The following is a 16,769-nucleotide window of genomic DNA, read 5'->3' as shown; positions in this document are numbered from 1 at the left end:
GTTTAGGAGTATGGCCGTACCGTGTACATCCATAAAAAAATATGCATAAATGAAGTATGGACTTACGACGGTGTTTGCAGGGATCCACCTATTAATAATATTAATTATTTTTAATGTATTGTATTTTTTGGGTTATTAACATCGGATCAATTCGATTATTGTGATATTATATACATATTTTTTTAACAGAGCTTGATTTTTTTACATTACATACTAAAAATGGGAGTTTTTCAGGTAATAAATCTCACTCTTTGGAATACTCTATTCTCATAAAAAATCACTCTCGTAGAGTATAAGAAGTTCCCACATAAGAGGTTTTCATATATAAGAAGTTTTTTTCCAGTCTCTCCGAAAACCTTATAAGAGAGTTTCAGTGTATGTATGTTTGAATGACTTTAGGTTTGAGATAAAGCGAGAGACGCTGGCCCGCTTCAGCCTGTATTGCCAGAAGGGCTACCGAGATATGCCGTATCACAACTGGTCCCACGCCTTCTCCGTGACCCATTTCGCTTTCGCCGCCGTGCGGTCTCTCCGCCTGCTGGAGCGAGGATTTCTCACGTAAGTTATTACCTACTGCTTGTATACTATTATACACGTTTCCCTAGTGCAATGGTCGGCAAACCGTTTTCATGTTGTTAAAAAGAATTCAATATTCATGTGTGTTATTAACCTTTGAAACACCAGCCTTTTCTACGCTATCTGTCCCATCACGCCGTATGTTTGACACAATGAATGTATTTTAGTGAAGCTTCGTGGATAGTTATGTGACAGTCGTGTAAATAAGGTTGATAATTAAGAGCTTTTAATTTTTTGTAATTAATATCCCTATACCACACTACATCATTCTCAATAGAAAGCTTGAAAAACAGCTTCCATTCTTATTAAGTTCTCTGTCTGGTTCTGATAGATGCATGTTTGATCCCTTGACTGTTACCATTACTTATGGTTAGTGATGTATAAATTCCCGGGAATATATTTCTGGGGAATATTCCCAGGAATATTCCCCAGAAATATTCCCCTGGACGGGGAATTTTGATTTTAACAACATAATACCTCAAAAAGAATAATATTTATTAAATAAAAAATAAAATATACACACATATGGTACATATAGAGCAGGATAGATCCATAAAAACTATTCCCATATATATAGGAATAGGATCCAAGAGAAAAATAACAAAAAAACACCGATAAAAATTATTTTAAAGTGAGTAGTATTTCTACATAATTGTATACTGTACAGTATTAGTAGCCTATATACACTTTATGCTAGTAAAACTGTAATAATGACACAACTTCACAGATCGTTACTGTTCATCTGATGATACCGATTGGACACTGACACTATCAACTTCGCTTCCACTTTCACCTTCATATTCTTCTTCTTCTTCATCCGACCCGGACGAAGTTGTTGCCGACTCAGGATTATCTACGTTTTCTTCTTCCTCAGCACAGTCAATTGGATGTTTGCGTTTGCGAGTACCAGATAGGTTTGAAGATGAGGCAGCTTCGTTTACTGCAAATGTTTGCAGGCTTACTTTACATGCTAACACTCAATAAAGCATCCAAGAGAAGTGTAGAAACCATTTTATTAAGAATAAAATAAATTCCCCGTTTTCGGGAATTTATTTCAGGTCGGGGAATATTCCTCGGGGAATATTCCCGGGTCTACATTACTACTTATGGTTAATAGGCTTAACCTTGGATAAGGTTAACCTTATCTAGGCATATGTTACCCATCGGCAGCTATCCCGGGGGTATGCGGATGTCGCATACGTTATCTGTGAGGTTTCAATAAAACATATTCATTGTATCAAAGTAAAAGTTAATTAGGCTACATTAGATGTTTAATCCCTTGAATGCTTCCATGTTTTTTATACCAAGCTTAGCATATGTCACATCAATGTCAAAATAATACAAATACATACCTATCTCTCTAATGCTGCATTTTGATGTGTGTGTTTTTTTATTCGGTGATGGAGCTTGTGCTGTTTTTAGTTAGCAGGCGTGTTTTGTTTGCCCTGCCCCCTTTTAAACTACAATATACAGTGAAATCTACAAGAAGTGCCCACATAAGAAATTTCAAGCCTAAGTTTCAGTATTTTCTGTTCTTTGATGCATGAATTTAATAAAATGGCCCAATTTATCCCACAGAATAAGTTTTTTTTCCCAGTCCTTTGGAATATGTTATAAGAGAGTTTCACTGTATGTATTTTTTTTTTATGTAGCTATTTATAAAGTGTGCAGGTTTCTGTAAGTTTGATCTGATTAAAAGCAATACATTGTCGGAACATAGTGTACCATGGATGGGTGTGATTGTATATTTAGTGCATTGTTCCCCCTGCGATTGTTGGATATCCTTGTGTTTGCAGCGACCTGGAATGCCTGTCCTACCTGGTGTCCTGCATGTGCCATGATTTGGACCACCGCGGAACCAATAATAGTTTCGAAGTCAAAGGAGGTGAACCATTACTGATTTTTTTACAATTTTTCTGAAATATTCCATTCATTCACTATCTGAGACTGAAATTTTGTAAGATCTGATAAAATTTCACTTCAGTCAACCCGCTTTGTCTGTGCAATATATGTACTGCATATTATAATACGATCTTCTATTCTTTTTACCAATATGTAACCACCCAAAGTGTGCGCCCTGATTTTATTTGGTTTGCCTATTCGGATTTCCTGTTTTACCAAACAACATATGAGATTCAGAGATAATATAACAAAATCAGCAGCCTTAATTATTTGTCATAAATATTAAAAGAAAAATATTTTTCACTTTTCTTTCATGGATGTGGTGATCAATTTCAAGATTAGGATTTCAAATAGTTCCTTCATTTAATAAATATAATAATTTTAAAGCTTATAATATCGTCTAAAAGTTGATAGTTCAGAAAAATCTTTCGGAGCTTGCTGTCGTCTTTTTTTTAACCCCTTCATGGAATATGATGTTTTCCCATATAAAATGATTTTTTTCGAACTTTATGTCCGGTTTAAATCTTCCCCACAGGAAAAACTAAACACTTCCACACAATTTTCCACAAATGATCATCTAGTCATTATATGAGCATAATAAATACAAAACAATACAAGAACAACATGTCAACTCACCAGAGATCAAATGGGAAAATAATTCACCGACTCCAGTTATTTTCATACTGAGGGTTCCGCTCGGTAGAACTTCTAACTGGACCGATAAATCCTACTGATCCCTCAATATAAATATTTAAAAAATCTTTCGTAATCCTACATGTATTTAAAATCACTGATTTTTGCATTTTTATATATAAATTCTTTGACCGATCTAATACGCCTAAATTTTGAATGAGAGAGCTAGGTATAATGCCAGTAGCCGAAAAAACAAATGGTAATACATATTTTTATAGTCTGAGAATGCCAAATTCTTTTAATCTCATTACAATACTTATATATTATAAGCACATTATTATTTTTTATTTTTTTTTGGTCCCTTGAAAAACCTTATAAGAGAGTTTCACTGTATTTCTCATAATCATTAGAGTGTGAACCAATGAAGATGTTGAACATACTTTAACAAAGTGCATTAGATATGAACAACAGAGATTAACAATATTAATGATCTCAAACCCATCGGAAGTTCAGAATTTAAGAGCTTATAAGAGCTTTTAAGAGAATTTATTTATCAAGAAATTTGTCTGACCATGAAAATTGGAAAATATTTTAAAGTGAATTGCATAAAGGACCAAGTACCTTATAAAGTATATTAGACATTATAATGATAATCTATTTATATTGTAATTTAAAAAAAACAGATGAAGCAAAAAAAAAGACAACATTGAGTGAGTCAGAAGCCTCGACAATTATGCATGACAAAAAAAAAAGGTCAGGTTAGATTAGTTTTGTTTTCTCATAACTTTACGTGACTACATCGGTTTTCAATAGTGTTCTGTTTTGTAATGGAACTAACGAACCAATTTGCCAGGCTCGTTGCTGGCCTCTCTGTACAGCAGCGAAGGCAGCGTGATGGAGCAACACCACCTGTCGCAGGCGCTCTGCATCCTCAACACGGAGGGCTGCTCCGTGCTGCAGGGCATGAACTCCAAGAACTACGACCATTGCCTGCAACTGCTTAGGGACTGTATCCTGGCCACCGACCTCGCCAACCACTTCAAGTAAGCATCAGTTACCATCTGATTTATAAACTTACTTATTTTGCACAGGTAATACAATGACCGCAAACAAAACAAGGTGGGAAGAAGCACGTCTCTTGTCATGCCCAGAAAGGGCATGATTTATTAATAGTTCGATAGCGATTGTTAGCGGTTTGCCATGCTCTACTTGCTTCCCGCACTGCGCTTCCATCATAATGATGCTAGAGAATGGTCTTTTGTTATTAGTCAACCAATGCTAATTCACCAAATTTGTTTTTTCTGACTTGCACAAAGTGTTTTTGTAAAGTTATGCAATGTGGTGTATCATCTTTGTTTACTGAGAAATATTATTATATAGTTATCTTTAGTTTGATCTGTTATCAATTGTGATTATTTTGATTGTTAGATTAATAAACTTTACAAAAACTGCCATTGATAAAAAAATAAACATATTTAGTCGAGTGATTATTTTGAAATTTTCATTATAATAGTCTACATTAAATCTGTGTTCTAAAGGCTCATCTACAAACAGCGACTTGCATGCGCAATCAGTTTGTGCAAAATTTTGCCCAAAAAACACTACACACTGTGCGGCATCCATATAACAGCGACTTGTATGATTACCTGTGCAAACCTGTCGCAGTCATTTGAAGCAAGCCATTTTTTATTTTATTTATTTTCTTATTTTACAAGTTAGAGCAAATTTAGTTAAATTAACGTTTGTGCTAGCCGTTTGTAAGGTATACCGTTTTGCCATCTTAACGTACATGCTTACTTGCGCAAATTAGAGTTTGTGAAAGTAAGATATCCTTAAAGAAAAAGGGATAATTTGATCTTTTAATCAAGAGTCAGAAGAGTATGTATGAAACGTGCCAAGTGTTAGTGTGTGATAAAACAGAGTAGTGTAGCGGTCTATCCTCGTTAGTTTAGTTTATTTTTTACCTTAAGGTTCTGAAATGCTAAAAAAATAGCCTTTTTATTAAATTATACATGCTAAGTATTTTATTACACTGTAGACACATGGTTGACTACGAGGCAATGGAAGTGGAGGGCTTCCAGAAGGACAAACCGGAGCACCGCAAGCTGCTGCTCACCATGCTCATGACCTGCGCCGACCTCGCTGACCAGGTCAAAGACTGGCCCTGCGTCAAAAGTGTTGCTGTAAGAATACTTATTACTAAATTTATAATGCACAATTTTAATCTTCACAATGTTGCCGTTTCAATGCAATCTACTGACTAACGTAAGCTGCCTACTTAAGTGACTTTTGGCAAAATTACCAATGTAAATGAGAGTGTAGGTCTCATAACTGTAATTTATATCAAGTTACAGAAGTCGTAAGAGGCGTAAGTTTTTGACAAGTCTGCGTGAAATTACAACGTATGAAATCAGTTTGATAAGTTGAGATGCTGACCTTAAGAAATGTTACCTAAATGCCCAAATGCGAGGTGTCAAAAATTTAAATACGGTTTTTGTATGGTTTTTTTTCCTGTTAAAACTAGTATTTTTATTATTTGAACTAAAATCTGATTAGGATAAGTGGATATGTATGTTATTATCTCTCGAACACTAGATATAACCAAATAAGCACTACCTACGAAAACTAATAATAAGTAAAATTTCATAAATTTGATAGCAGCAAATTGTTGTTGACAGGAAGACATCTTACCGCAAATAAAGTTACAGATGCAACAGTAGCTATGAGCACTTACATGAGTTGAACTTCCGAACGACTTCTGTGAGCATTAATTACCATAAGTTGGATACATTTGTAAACTCTCCTGTGAGTAATTTGACTCATGAGTGTAAAGCTAGCCTTAGGGATAGCCGCCGATGTATCAGATTTAGAACAGCCATATAAATGAGGTTAAATGGATTAAAAAATGATTCTTCTTTTGATATAAAATCTAAATTATTGCCTTACGCGCATGAAGTGAATTTTTTGGCATCCCGCTTTAAACATTGTCCTTTTTTTCCCCAATCAAGGATGCCATCGGGTGGTATTTAAATTCCAATAATTTACTAGTCATGCTACATTCCCGGAATCGTCTCACGTTGAAGAAAGGTCTTATTCGTAACCCGAGAATGTTTGTCTTTCATTTTAAGCAACAACATAAAAAATTGAAGAGATTTTGATTCTGATAACATATTATGGTATCCCCAGGCTGCAGTATACACTGAGTTCTTCCATCAAGGCGACGAGGAGAAGCAGTTGGGACTATCCCCCCAGGAGATGATGGACCGAGAGAAAGCCTTCATACCAGATCTCCAGATACAATTTCTGGAGAATATCACGCTGCCCGTTTACCGGTATGTCATAATCGCATGTTTTTCTTCAATACAAAATAATATACATCAAACACTTCAACTATATATTTATTATAGGATAACAGTCTTATAGGCAGATTAAGTAATTGGTGCAATGACCCAGGCAAACTATCCACATCAGCATCAGTGCAGTCATCAGTGTATATTGTCGAGGCTTCTGAAGTATGAATGTATGTCCTTGTGTACGCGCATAGTGCTGGAATAGTTAAGGTGGGATCCCACCTGTTCTATTCTATGCTCTATTTCATGGAATCTATGAAATCTATAGAATCTATGAAATAGAACAGTGAAAACAGGCGTTTCTATGGAATACAAACCAATAGTTGTATCGACTTAAATTTTCATTTTATAAAATGACTATATAACTATAGATTCTCATAGAATAGATCAGGTGGGAACCCAGGATTAGCGGCAAAAGCATTAAAGAATTTGTATTTGACAACAGTTTGAGTAGGTGCAGCAGTATTTTTGCAATTTATAACTTTGGCATTTCCGCAGGCTGCTGGCAAAATTGTTCCCCGCAGTTCTGCCGTGCGTGGAGGTGATGGAGGGCCACGTCAGCCGCTGGGCGGCTGCGCGTCCGGCCTTCACGGCGGCCGGCCGTGACGAAGGCTACACGCTACTGAAGTCCGCCGACCTAGACCTCGCCATCGATCTGGTGCTGGAGAAGCAGAAGCCCAAGGCATAAGACCTTATCATGTGGAAGAGCTTTTAGGCCAGGTGCGCACAGATGACTTTTGTTGCAGCAACAATTTCGCTTCTGTTTCAAATCCGTATAAATCCATCTGTGATGAACAGCGACAAAAATTACCCGTGTGCACCAGGTCTTACATGTCTGGCTGAAAGGGAACGAAGTTTTAGAATGCAAATAGTCTTGTATTTATACACAGATAATAGAAACAACTGTGATACATCATCAACCATTATATGAAACGGCACGCACAAAAGTGTTGCCAACATCGTTCACCCATACTGCTGCAAATCGCACAGTGGTTCCCTGCCTTTGTTTCTACCAAGACGCTAAATGTATAACTGTCATTGGCTCTGCCGCTTTGATGGTCCGTGCAGTTTGGTTGTAGTTTGGCGACAGTCGGAGTGCTTCCGTGTCATATCCACTTTTGTTTCTATTATCTATGGTTGTATAGCATCTACATGGTCTTATGATAAGTGCAAAGTGGAAATTTTTGTGATAAGTATGTTATTTCATTACGTTTTGTGTCATCTTTCATTTGATAAAACTATTTAAACTCTTTATTATAAACAAATGGTCCTCCAAACCAAAAACACCAGAGGAACTTATAATTTTTCAAATAAAAAAAATAAAAAAATAACATTAACTCCACACGAGAGAACCCGAGGAAAAAAATTCCACAGCTGAGCTGTTCAACGAGTAGAATGACCTCTTCAAATGTCAACTGTGTACAAATGTTGAGTGTGCATTTGACATGTTTCCGACTGTGTACCGGTCCCGTCCCTATCAATGACACTAGCATTTTTCATTAAAATCACAAGGTCATTCCCACCTAACCCGTGTACTCTAAATATTGCAATAGGTTTTGTTAAGATCTTGGGTAGTTGTCAACTTTATTTGATGATGCATCACTAAGTTTCTTAGTGTTTAAAAAAATCTGTTATTTACCCTTATTTTGTTGATGAATCAATATTTTTTTAATTATTTTATTTGATTGATGATGTATTTGCAAAAACAATTTTTCCTCACTTTCCCTATCCTATATTATTGTTCATCGTGCAGACCATTTTATAACGTAAACTATTCCTCATAATTATAATACATAGGAGAAATCTAGACCTAATACGTAGAGACCAGAAAATTTCGCACAATAAAGTGATTTTATATGCGAAATTAGTCATTTTTATATAGAAACATGAATTTTACCATTTTCACAAAAATGTGTGATGCGAAATTCGCAATTTTTGGGCAAATGCGAGTTTTCGTATTTTTCATGCGATTTTCTGATATTTTAAAATAAGAAAGTGTTTAATGTTATTCATTCTAAATACTTCTTTGTCGTTGGTTTGGACAAGTTTGAACAGCCATAAAATGGAATGCAGCTAACTTATATAAGAAACGATGTAAACTGTCATAAAAATAAAAGTACAGTCTCGTTTTTGCGGCAAAATATACGAACTTCGTTGCAAAATACCACTGCTTTTGATGAAAATAATAAAAAAGCGAATATGCCAAAAATAACATGAAATTTTTAGGTCCCTTCTTATCCATAGTATGATAAACCTAATATATGTTATTAGCTCCTCGAGAATTGCTAGTTCCTCTTGCATCAAACATAATAATTATATAATACTATGTGTATTTTAGGTGAAATGGTTTCCATTTACATACTAGTTTCTGTATTTCTATTGACTTACTCTTAAAATTCTCTTACTGATTGAATATCTATGAATATGTCGCTTTAAATATTTATGTATACATTTTATATATGTCCTTGATAAATTTAAAAGAATCTACATATTTATTATGCACTTATTATACGTAATATAAAGCTCTTGAAGGTTGTTGGCCTAAAATATTTAAAGACACAACTAACTAACTAACTTCCTCACGCCTCCCACACTATCGTCTTGTAAAAGAGTGCCTGCAAAATGTTACAACTTAAACATAATACATACTGTAACTAATTGTTGATGCAAATCCTTAACCATCTTATTAGGTGGTCCACATGGTCGCCATTTTCTTTCCAGGAGCGACGAAAAGGCAATGGCGATTTCACCCATTACAGACACGATTATCGTTGTATTATTATTACCGATTATTGCTGCCGTCAAATGGCATTTCAAGATAACTTCGTTAACGGTGAAGGATTTGCACTGACAAAGTAATATTACAATTATTTAAATATTAGGCAGTTAAGTTTTTAGATTCTCACGGCCAAAAGCATTTTTGTTGTTTGTTTTTGGGGTGTTATGCCGTGTTGCGCTAACTCCTTCTTTAGCCGACGTTTCACACATCTTCGGATCTACCGGATCTGCCCTGATGATGGACACTGCAACGCTGTCCGAAACGTCGGCTAAAGAAGGAGTTAGCGCAACACGGCATAAAACCCCAAAAACAAACAACAAAAATTAGGCAGTTTGCTAATTATGGGTTTTGTACGTCATTAGTGATTTTGTTTTATTTGAAAATGAAGTGCAAACTGAGGTGTTCTTTTACGCACCGGGGCAAACTGAGGTGTTCTTTTACGCACCGGGGTAAACCCATGAAAAATTACTGGTGTGTCAGATTAGTGGAAAAAGATCCGGGACCATGCGTTGATGTAACTTAGGATGTATTATAATGTTATGAATCTGAACCTCATAAAAATGTTAAATTGTTACCTTGATTGAATTATTGCTACTTATTATGTCTCAATATAATAGAGTTGTTGGTGCAGAATAGGACTGTAATAAAGTAGGCTTTAAATACACCTTTCCTCTCGCTTAGTGAGAGCACACGTTGAACATGTCAAAATGATTATAATATATTAACGTATTAATTTGCACGTGCCTTGTAGTTGAACAGAAATAAAATCTTTTCTCGACTTCAACTTTTACCTTTACAACGCTGGCCTCTTAAACGTAATACTATAACCCGGCACATTCTGTCCATGTGTGTGTTTTATTGATGAAATTTCTTGTATCAAATGTAGGTGCCGATGATTCACATATGCTTGCACTTACGCCAAATGACTGCCAAATTAATATTAACACTTTGAATGCTTTACGGGTAGTAAATTTTAATAATACAGCAAGGCCTATTTGTAAAGTGCCATTTTTGGAAAATATCACCTTAACCTTTACTAGGCTTGTCTTCTAAACGCAATCTATCCTATCATGCGGCACGTTTAACACAATGTATGTGTTTTAGTGAAACTTTTTGGATCGGGGACAGGCGCCGATGGATCACTTATGCGACAGTGATGTAGATAAGGTTAAGGGCGCTTTGTAGGTACTGTTTTTAATGTGCGTAATCAATAAAAAGATTGTAGAATACTTGTTTCACACCTTTTAGTATACGTAGTAAACAAGTGCAACGTTCAAATGTATTCTAATGAAAGCATATCTTAAATAGCATGGATCACTAATTTAGTATTTAGTTTATAGGAGATACAATACTATCCCCATTCTGGTAAAACGTCACCAACCTCCGATTGAACAAACTTGGATAAAAGTGAATGGGGTCAGTATTATGGTATTTGTCGTAGATAAAATTTGCCTAATAATGGTTACGTTTTATTATTGTTGAAATTTAGAAAGATATATAATTAGTTGTTAGTGTTAGATTAATGTTATTTATGAAAGGAAAGCAGAGCAGAGAGCACGTAACTATTAGTTTTTTCTCAATGTGCTAAACCTGATTAAATACTAACTACATACAAATATATGTATTGTATTGCCTAACTCCCACTCTCCGAGTTGTGCCATTTTCTTCAAGCCATGTGCAATATTTATATTTTTAAACTAAATATTTACTAACTAATGTTATGGCTTCATAAATATATTTATTATTATCTTCATAAAATCAATCTCTTTAGATAAATCTTCTATTTGAAGTTAGCTTATATTCCAAACTTATCGCACTTAATGCACTGTTTACCATACACGTACATACATTATTACATAAATTAACATTCTCACTTTTCTCAATTAAGAATAATTATTTTGTTTAATTCTTTGTGTAAAATTATTATGTTCCTTAGAAAGCTTTTATGTAAATTTAAACAAAGCACAAGTTCCGCACGTGAATAGTAAAAATGTTTTAGGTTCCTTCCAAATTATACTAATTTTCAAGCATTGTTTGCTTTTTTTTACAAATTTTCTAAATATTATTTTATATTTGTAAAGGTTGTGAAAACACAATACATTTGAATTTTAAAAACTAAAAACATTGTCGATCGAATCTTCGTTAAGGCGATGCCATACGTAGTAAAAGCAAAATCATGTGTTTTTGGTTTGAAAATTTAGTCGCCTAGAAATGTTTCAGATGCTTTAATTAAATACCGCGAGTAGAATACATCTTGGCCTTTGAAATAATCGAGTATTTTTTATAGTCTTTTTATAAGCCCAGAAAAAAATAGTGTATAAGGCCTATGAAATCTGCTTTAAAGTTCAAAATCTCCTACTTACGAACCCATTTTCAGTTATAATTTTATTGTGTAATGTGGCATATTAAGTTATTTGTAAAATGATTGGAAAAAAAAATATTTATGCCTGAACATCCACAAAATAAAATAAAAGGCACTTTTTGGCCATGTTTTTTTCTTGCATAAATCAAAACAGGCGGATGGTGTTAAGCGGGAATTTAAACCTTATCGCCATCTACGTAAGGGTTTTTATTGATAGTGGCTCAATTTAAAATATTACACGACGTAGTGCATCGCCTTAAAATACATAAGGAGAAGAATATTACGTACATATTATAATGCTAAGCAAATTGATGCCTTGGTCAACAAAAACAATAATATTCATTCTGCATCATTTTAATTGAAAAACAGATTTATATACATATTTAATTTTGTTTTTTTTTTACTTATTAAATAAACAGATAAGTTTGCCGTTTTAAACCAACACAAATATTTGAAATACTTTTATAGGATTTAATGGTTGAACAATGATGTATGTAATATTATGTTTATTATTTATTTGTTATTGATTTAATTAGTTCTCACACAAAGTATCCAGTGTTAATAACTTATTTAACTAGTCAGTGAGTAATATTTGTCAATTATTATACTTAGATGTTGTTTATGTCGAAATAAAATTCTTCAAATAATTTATTTTATCTTTTATTTTATGCTGTAAAAAAAAAACTTTTAAGGTCATATAACGAGCAGGCGGAAATTAAAATTTCTTCAAAAGACTGTCTCTAGCGTTTGGGAAATTTTAGAGCGAGATAGATAACCATATTTGTTCTGTTATAAGCCGCAATTGGGAAAAGATTGCAACAATAACATTTGGCTGTCATCAGTTGTTTTGTTTTGCTCTATCTAAAATTAAATTTTTACCATTCTTTTTTGTTTTCTGGCAAAAAAAATGTGTAGTGTGTTGTGCCTTGAGGTTTCTTCTCCCTCCTGATCTTCCAGGAGTCACTTTTCGCTGCTGATTTCCAGATATTTATAAACTTTTTTTACTTCTGTCATTTTCCATACTATTATTGTTGTTGTTTACTGTTGTGAATAATGGAGGAAGATTTCCCTCCTGGACCCCCTACAAAGCCCCCAGATCCCTCTCCAGACCCCCCAGATGGGGAAAATGGAGAAATTTCTGACAGTGATTCTGTCATTTTGACTTCTACCAAAAAAAGGAAATTTACTCCTTCTTCCCCAATAAAACTTGACTCGCCTTCGACTTCACAGTCCCCACCAGCACTTTCTCAACTTCCTCCAACAAACTTTTATTCTCCTCATTCCCGTGGCCCATTCATAGTATACGCCCAAAAAACTGAGCAAGGAAAAACCATCCACCCTCTTGAATTTGGCAAATTCCTATCAAATAGCAAGAATCTTTCAATCAAGCCTGGAGGTGTAAAAGCCGAGGGTCGCTTCCGAATCTCCGTCGAATTCCTCTCAGGGTCAGCTGCCAACAGTTTCATCAAAAATATCTTCATTTCATCTAATTCAAAGTTCAAGGCATATATCCCTACTTTCAATGTCACTCGCATGGGCCTGGTCAGAGGTATCTCGACCGATCTGTCCATCGAAGAAATTCTGTCTTCACTTTCAACCCCCCAACACATTGGCAATCCCATTAAAGCCAGGAGGCTAAATTACAAGGACTCCTCTGAGGGTATAATTTCCTGGAAGCCCTCCCAATCTGTAGTTATCACCTTTGAAGGTCAATCTCTTCCCTCCATATATATTTATTCTTCAACTCATTACTAGTTGAAATGTATACTTATCCCACCACTCAATGTTTCAATTGCTGCCGTTTTGGTCATACCAAAGCTGCATGCAGATCTCAACCCAGATGTTTTAAATGTGGAGAAAACCACGCAGCTGACCAATGTCCTTCTTCCTCCTCACCCAAATGTTTTAACTGCTCAGGCTCACATACAGCTATCAACACTTCTTGCCCAGAACAATCTCAAAAAATATTAAAATTTCTATGGCCTCTCAGAACTTGTCTTTTCTGCAGGCTTCTAAATTATTCCCGCCTGTCAAAAAATCATTTGCTGAGGCTTTATCCAGCAACTCCTCACCCAACCCTCTTCCCTCTTCTACAACAACTTCTTCTCATTCAACTAAATTCACATACAAAAACGCTATCTCTAAACCGGCTCCTGGATACGATCAGCAACAACACAACTCACTGCTCTTAAATCCCAATGGTTCATCTCTTTCAAATGCCACAAATGGGTGTGCAAATAATTATAATCCGTCCTCAATGAACTCTCTAAAGCTTTCTGAAAAACTCTCCCAAGACAATTCTTCATTTATCCAAACTCTCATTATGCTTCTAATTGACCTTATTTCTTCTCAAACTAATCTACCGTCCAACGCTGCTACTATTATTTCCACATTAACCTGTCCGGTGGTGAGTTTCTGGAAAGAAAACGGTCCCGCTGGAGGGAATTTTTTCAACAATCAAAATATAGAAAAAAATAAATGCCACCTCGTAGAGTATAAAAAAATAGTAAAAAAATCCTTAGAAACTAGCATGAAAAAACAAATAATAAGCTATTTAGAAGCAAAAAATAAAAACAATTTTGCAGAAATCGCCAACCATCGAAATCGGAGCAGATTTTTGTTTTTACTTAATAAAAATCAGATTCACTTACCACAATTTTAATGATGCCAAGGGGATCAAGGGGGGAAGAACAACTTTTTTCACACACTTACATATACGTATTATTATATACACTTACACTATTGTATTTTCATTATAAAAATTCAACATAGGTACACAATGTATATGCAGTCAATAATTATGATAACAAAAACACTAATCTAATTATTATGTACACTATCTTAGGAATAAAATTGTCTTCACTAACTAATACTGCTTTTTCGTATGGTAGTCTTCGAAATATGGATATACGCAAAATGCAAGATTGCAGTCGGTGCACATATATTTCGTGTCACTTCTTTTTTGAGCTCGAACTGCTGTATGTCTACACACATGGCATTGTCGTTGAGTTCGCTTTCCTTGGGCTGCAGTTTCTGGTACAAGACGGAGAAAATGTTTTCCTAAAAGGCGAGTTGGTTGATCCACTACTCTCCTTCCTCCAGATGATGCCGGCCTTGGCGTGTGATATTTTTCGATCATTTTAGACAATAAGTTTTCCCGGAATTCGTTAAATGATAAAACCTTTTGCGTTTTCAAACGATGCAAAAAGAAAGCATTTAGTGTTCCAATGACTATCAATCTGAAGAAAATTTTCTTATATCATTTTAGAGACTTCCTAGAACTGCTTGCGAAGCCCAATATGCGGTCCACTTTGTCAACAGCTCCCATATTCTTGGTATAATCTAAAACTACCTCTGGTTTTATTTTATTTTCTCCCGTGGAGAAGTCAATTTTATCAGTAACAATCATTGCATCTGTATGTATGTTACTAAGCATAAGTACATCCCTTTTATCGTGCCATTTTAGCGCCATGAGATTGTTAGAATTCAAAGACTTCATTTCAGTTAGTTGAATCGAATTCATGAATAATGGGCGTAAACTTACCCTGATCCCATTTACGATGATCAACTTTTCTCTTTTTGGATGTTGAACAACTAGGGAGAGTTTCATTCTCATCAGATTTATCAGATTGGTCGGATGAGCTATCCGAATGAAGATGCTCGTAAACATCTTCATCTTCACTTTCGATTAAAATATCAGCAATGTCTTGTTCATTCAAAGGGTTAACCATTTTTTATAAAAGTAAAATATTTAAATTGAACAAGTTATCAATACGAATCACAAAGTCAAATCACAGTAAAACACTGTCCAAATTAGTAATAACCTAAAATGATAAAATGTCAATGATAATAACAGTATAACGAATAATATTTCAAATAGTTCACAGCATTCAGATTCACTATTGAATTTTGTTCAAACTGTCAAAAACTGTATTCAAACTGAAAACAAACACTGTCATTACAATATATGTAATAAATATTCACATCCAAACACGTGAGGTAATTTTTAATGCAAGATGATTAGGTTATTCAGTGTAAAAACAAACAAAAACCACAAATTTCACTTCACAAAAGACGTCGCTCGCAATAAAAATGTTGTTTACCACCGACTACCAGACGGTGACGTCACGAAATATTTTAATTGTGAATAACTCCGTTGGTAATGTACCTAAATCGCTAAAAACTTTTGCAAGTTATGACAAATTGTCCCTAGATGGCAGTAACCATCGGTTTTCCGGAAGAAATTCAATAATTAATTAATTTTAGGCACAACCGTACGGGTACGGTCATACTCCTTACGAGGAACTTTTTTCTCACCGTACCTGTACGGTCATACCACCGGACAGGTTAAAATCATTTATTCAAAATGACTCTTCAAGATTTCAAAATACTTCAGTGGAATAGCCGAAGTGCTATTTCTAACAAATCTGATCTCCTTAACCTATTAAATTCCAACTTTATTTCTTTGGCTGCTATCTCGGAGACTTGGTTTACTCCATCCACCCACTTTAATGTGGGAGGGTACTCCTGTCTCCGCGACGACCGCCCGGAAGGTTCGGGCGGCGGTGCTGCCCTTTTTATTGAGACATCCATATCATTTTCCCCAATAAATAATATCAAACCCTCCAATGCTGACTGCCAAATGGTTGCAGCTAAAATAAAGGACACATCCTTTATTTCAGTCTATCTTCCCCCAACAGCCCACTTCAATAAACAAATTTGGTTGCAAATTGTAAGTCAACTAAGCCCTCCTTTCTTTATATTAGGCGATTTTAATGCCCATTCCCCCGTCTGGGGTTCTGCTTTCTCCGACCGAGATGGTCGAAGTGTGATGGATTTCCTAGATCAATCCAACCTTTTCCTTTTGAATGACGGATCTCCTACTAGGATCTCACGCCCCAGCACAAACCCCAGTGCAGTGGATCTCTCGATATGTATGTTCTACCAGTCTGGCTTCTCTCTCCTCGTGGGTGGTGTCCCCCGACCCTTGCTCCAGTGATCATTTCCCGATCACCATTACTTATCAAACTTCTTTCCAATCGGACAAGTCTCATATTTCGACAAAGATTAAAACGAAACACACCAAATGGGATGAATTTAACTCTCATATGGACAAGTTCCTACTAAATTTACCCGCCACCGATATATTTTCCGTCAAAGATGACTA

The 16,769-nt window shown here is 35.2% G+C and overlaps 1 protein-coding gene across 1 annotated transcript in view; it reads left to right on the top strand.

Moving 5' to 3' along the window:
- LOC149421096 (cGMP-dependent 3',5'-cyclic phosphodiesterase-like) overlaps window positions 1-8,167 on the top strand; it is a 33,389-nt gene extending 25,222 nt beyond the window's left edge. Inside the window, exons 9-14 of the mRNA XM_089635807.1 lie at window positions 400-558; window positions 2,373-2,461; window positions 3,965-4,154; window positions 5,150-5,294; window positions 6,298-6,443; window positions 6,960-8,167. Coding sequence (XP_089491933.1) covers window positions 400-558; window positions 2,373-2,461; window positions 3,965-4,154; window positions 5,150-5,294; window positions 6,298-6,443; window positions 6,960-7,149 — 919 coding nt within the window. The 3' untranslated portion in view covers window positions 7,150-8,167. The remainder of the gene's footprint in view (window positions 1-399; window positions 559-2,372; window positions 2,462-3,964; window positions 4,155-5,149; window positions 5,295-6,297; window positions 6,444-6,959) is intronic.
- Window positions 8,168-16,769: the final 8,602 nt, after the last annotated feature.

Source organism: Hesperophylax consimilis, chromosome 9 (genome assembly GCF_061612785.1).
Source record: "Hesperophylax consimilis isolate HC1 chromosome 9, BYU_Hcon_1.0, whole genome shotgun sequence".
Lineage (NCBI taxonomy): Eukaryota > Metazoa > Arthropoda > Insecta > Trichoptera > Limnephilidae > Hesperophylax > Hesperophylax consimilis.
This window is presented reverse-complemented; position numbering and strand designations above follow the sequence as displayed.